The 3463-nt window shown below is 55.3% G+C and overlaps 1 protein-coding gene across 1 annotated transcript in view; it reads left to right on the top strand.

Annotated features, from left to right (window-relative positions):
- Positions 1-1361: 1361 nt before the first annotated feature.
- The window catches only part of SETD2 (SET domain containing 2), a 151723-nt gene continuing 149621 nt past the window's right edge, over positions 1362-3463 (top strand). Inside the window, 1 exon segment of the mRNA XM_023515926.1 lies at positions 1362-1591. Within this exon segment, the coding sequence (XP_023371694.1) occupies positions 1521-1591 (71 nt within the window). The 5' untranslated portion in view covers positions 1362-1520.

The following is a 3463-nucleotide window of genomic DNA, read 5'->3' as shown; positions in this document are numbered from 1 at the left end:
GGGTAAAGTGGTATGACATCATAGCTCACAGCAACCTCAAACTTTTGTGCTTCAGGGATTCTCTTGCCTCAGCCTCCCAAGTAGCTGGGACTACAGGCGCCTGCCACAATGACCAGCTATTGGTTTTTTTTTTTTTTTGGCCGGGGCCGGGTTTGAACCCACCACCTCTGGTATATGGGACTGGGATGGTCTTGAACTCGTGAGCTCAAGCAATCCACCCACCTTGGCCTCTCAAAGTGCTAGGATTATAGGCGTGAGCCACCACGCTTGGCTTCAACTTGTCATTTTTTATTTTATTTTATTTTTTGTAGAGACAGAGTCTCACTTTATTGCCCTCCGTAGAGCGCCATGGCGTCACAGCTCACAGCAACCTCCAACTCCTGGACTTAGGCGATAACTGAGACTGTAAGCACCCGCCACAAACCCCGGCTTTTTCTTCTTGTTGTTTTAGTTTGGCCGGGGCCAGGTTTGAACCCGCCACTGTCGGTATACTGGGCCGGCGCCCTACCCACTGAGCCACAGGCGCCGCCCCTCAACTTGTCATTTTTGCAAGAAAGTGATTATTAACTTTTTTGTCAGGACCCTGTCTGCAGGACCTCAAGAATCATGCAGAACACGGGAGCTGCAACCTTCCAGATTCTGGGATGGGGGCAGAAAACTACACGGAGGTGGAGAGTTGGAGGTGGTGGGAACACCGCACAGAGCAGAGCGAGGTGGGCAGAAGACCCGAAAGGCGGAGAGGCGGCCCCAGAATTCGGCCCTAGAGCGAATCCCGGGTCTGGCTCCACTTCCGTACTCGCTGTAGGAGGGAGATGAGGGAGACACAGTGAGAAGGAAAAACAGAGGGGCGAGGAGGGGTAGAGGCCCAGGAGAAGCAGCAGCCACGTTACCTCAGAGCCCGGAGGTCTGGAGGAGGTGCCCTCGGCACTGCGGCGGACTCAGGGGTTCCCGGAGAGCCGCTGGGAAAGTAGAGTCCAGGCGAGCTCCGGGAGTCCTCCTGACCGCGGCCTGCAAACAATCGGCTAGCGGGCCAGGTCCCGTCTCCGCCCCCGGCCGCCCAACGGGCCAAGGGAGGGGTCTCGATGCTACCCCTCCAGATCCGGCCTCAGCCTCCACCACTCTGGCCCGAGCTAATTGTTCTGCAGAGTCGCAGGCAGGATCAAGCTGGGTCCGCAGGGCTGTATCCCGCCCGCCCGCTGGCCCCAGCCTAGGGACTGGGGAGCAGCTGCAGGCGCGCACACCCGTGGCGCGCCGGGAGCCAGTGCCTGTCTCTTTAAGGGGCCGGGCCTGCGGAGCTTAGGGGCGGGTGGGGAGTGCGTCGCTCCCAGAGTGAGTGTGAGAGGGAGAGAGCGGCGGGCGAGCGAGCGGGCGGGCGCGGGAGGGAGGGAGCTAGCGAGCCAGCGACGCGGGCCGCCACAGCCGCCGCAGCAGCGGTCGGACCAGCGGCCTCCTCCCTTCCCCTCCCCCGCGTTACCCTGCCGTGGGGAGGGGGCTTGCGTCGCCGCCTCCAGCCGCTCCGGATGAAGCAGCTGCCGCCGCAGCCGCCTCCAAAGATGGGGGATTTCTACGACCCTGAGCACCCGACCCCTGAGTAAGTATCAGCTCCGCGGCCTCCCGCTGCCGTCGGCCGCTTCAGTCCCCGCGGAGGGCACCGCGTCCTGACGGATGGCGGCGCGGGCCTGCGCTGGGAATAACGGGCCCACGGCGGCCTCGCGCTGTCGGTGTGGGGAGCAGGCCCGCGCCGCCACCTCGGGCCGCCTAGCCTGGGCCTCCCCGGGCCAGTGGCTCGGCCCGGCCTTGGCGCCGCCGCTCGCGACGCTGCGGCAGTTGGGCCGGGCCGGTGGGGGAGGGGCGGCCACGGCCGCCACAGCCGCCGCCGCCGCCGTGTCCTCTCGGATCTGGCCTGCCCGTGGTTCGGCGGTCCCCGCGGGCTTCTTGTCGCTCGCATTTGCCCTGCTGCAAGCAAAGGGCCGGATTCGGAAGACCTGCCGGTGCGAGGCCCAGCAAGAGGGCGCCGGCGAGGGTAGGCCGCGAATCCTCGGGCTCGGGTGGAAGCCCAGCCCGTCTCCCGGCCTCCCCGCGACGGCGGCTCGACCGGAAGGGCCTAGCGCGCGTCCCTTGGCCCCGGGTCTCCGAGGGGCCTGCGCTGCCCAGTCGGGTTTGATTTTAACTGCTGGGAAACTCAGTGCTGGCCTTGTAGCGCTTCCGGCTTCACATTCTGCACCTTTGGCACTTGAGTTTTGTAATGGTGGCGAGGTTTGTTGTTGAAGTGTCACCGGGTTTGTTTTATCGCCCGAAAATGAAAGCTTTCTGATGGGCATATCTTTTCTTCCAGATTATGAGATTTTCATACTTTCGGATACTTTATTTTCTTGGTAAGAGGAACCTCTTACCATAAATGGATGACTTTCTACTTGTGAAGACTTAGTTAAAAACCACGAGTCGTTTGAGGATTCTGTAAAGAAGACAGCGCTCTGGAGGACCAAAATGTGGTGTTGCCCCATAGTACATTTTCAGTCTAGGACGTTTTTATATTTCTTTTGAGGACTGTATCTCCAGCTATATCTGATACCTCAGAAAGCTTCCACTTTGAAGCCTGGCGTCACTTCTTTCCTTACACCCTCGCAAGACTATTGTTTTGAAAAGCCAATCTTAAACTCCATTTGAAGTGTTGAAGTTTAGACCTAGGAATATAATATTGATTTCAAACTGAAGGATTGATAGGGGTTTCAAATAAAACTGTCAAACTTTTATGACCAGAATGATTGTAAGAGCTTATTTTAGGTTTGCTATACCTCACTTTTGAGTCACTTGCTACATCTTTGAAAGTTTGGATCTTATTTGATAGTTCTTAGATTTGATTGCCACACAGAAGGATTTTGTTGAGGTATTGATGGTAATTTCTACACACAGAAATAGTTTTACTTTTCTAAGGCAAAACCCGCCTCTTAAGTTGGAATAGTAAGTTAACATGGATTTTATGCTTTTCGTGGGTTCTCGGATATAAGTTAATGTAACCTTAGATTGTTTTGATTTACTGCACAATCAGGCCAGTTATAAAGCTCATGTTACATGTTTTTAGTTTGAACATCCCTTGCCCCCAAATCTATATTGTGATTCAGTAAATGCTTATTGAGCACTTGTCCTGTACAAAATAACACTTTAGCCCCTGAGTGGGCTAAGTGCCTACTTTCAGTTCCTTATACCAGGTTGTTTGGTGAAGTTCAGAAGCTTTAAGGATCACATTCTTATACTTCTTGTGGGAAAAAGTTTTTCATAATATATGGGAAAAAGGACTCAGAAATGCATCTTTGGACGTGAGTGGGGAAGGAATCAAGAGTATTTGATTGTTTTGGGGGTGGCGCCTGTGACTTAGTGAATAGGGCGCAGGCCCCATATACCCAGGGGTGGCAGGTTCAAACCTCACCCCAGCCAAAAAACTGCACCAAAAAAAAAAAAAAAG

This window comes from Otolemur garnettii, unplaced genomic scaffold, assembly GCF_000181295.1.
Source record: "Otolemur garnettii isolate 467f Iridium unplaced genomic scaffold, OtoGar3 scaffold00082, whole genome shotgun sequence".
NCBI classification, from domain to species: domain Eukaryota; kingdom Metazoa; phylum Chordata; class Mammalia; order Primates; family Galagidae; genus Otolemur; species Otolemur garnettii.
Note: the sequence above shows the minus strand (reverse complement) of the source record. Positions and strands in the feature narration are given on the sequence as shown.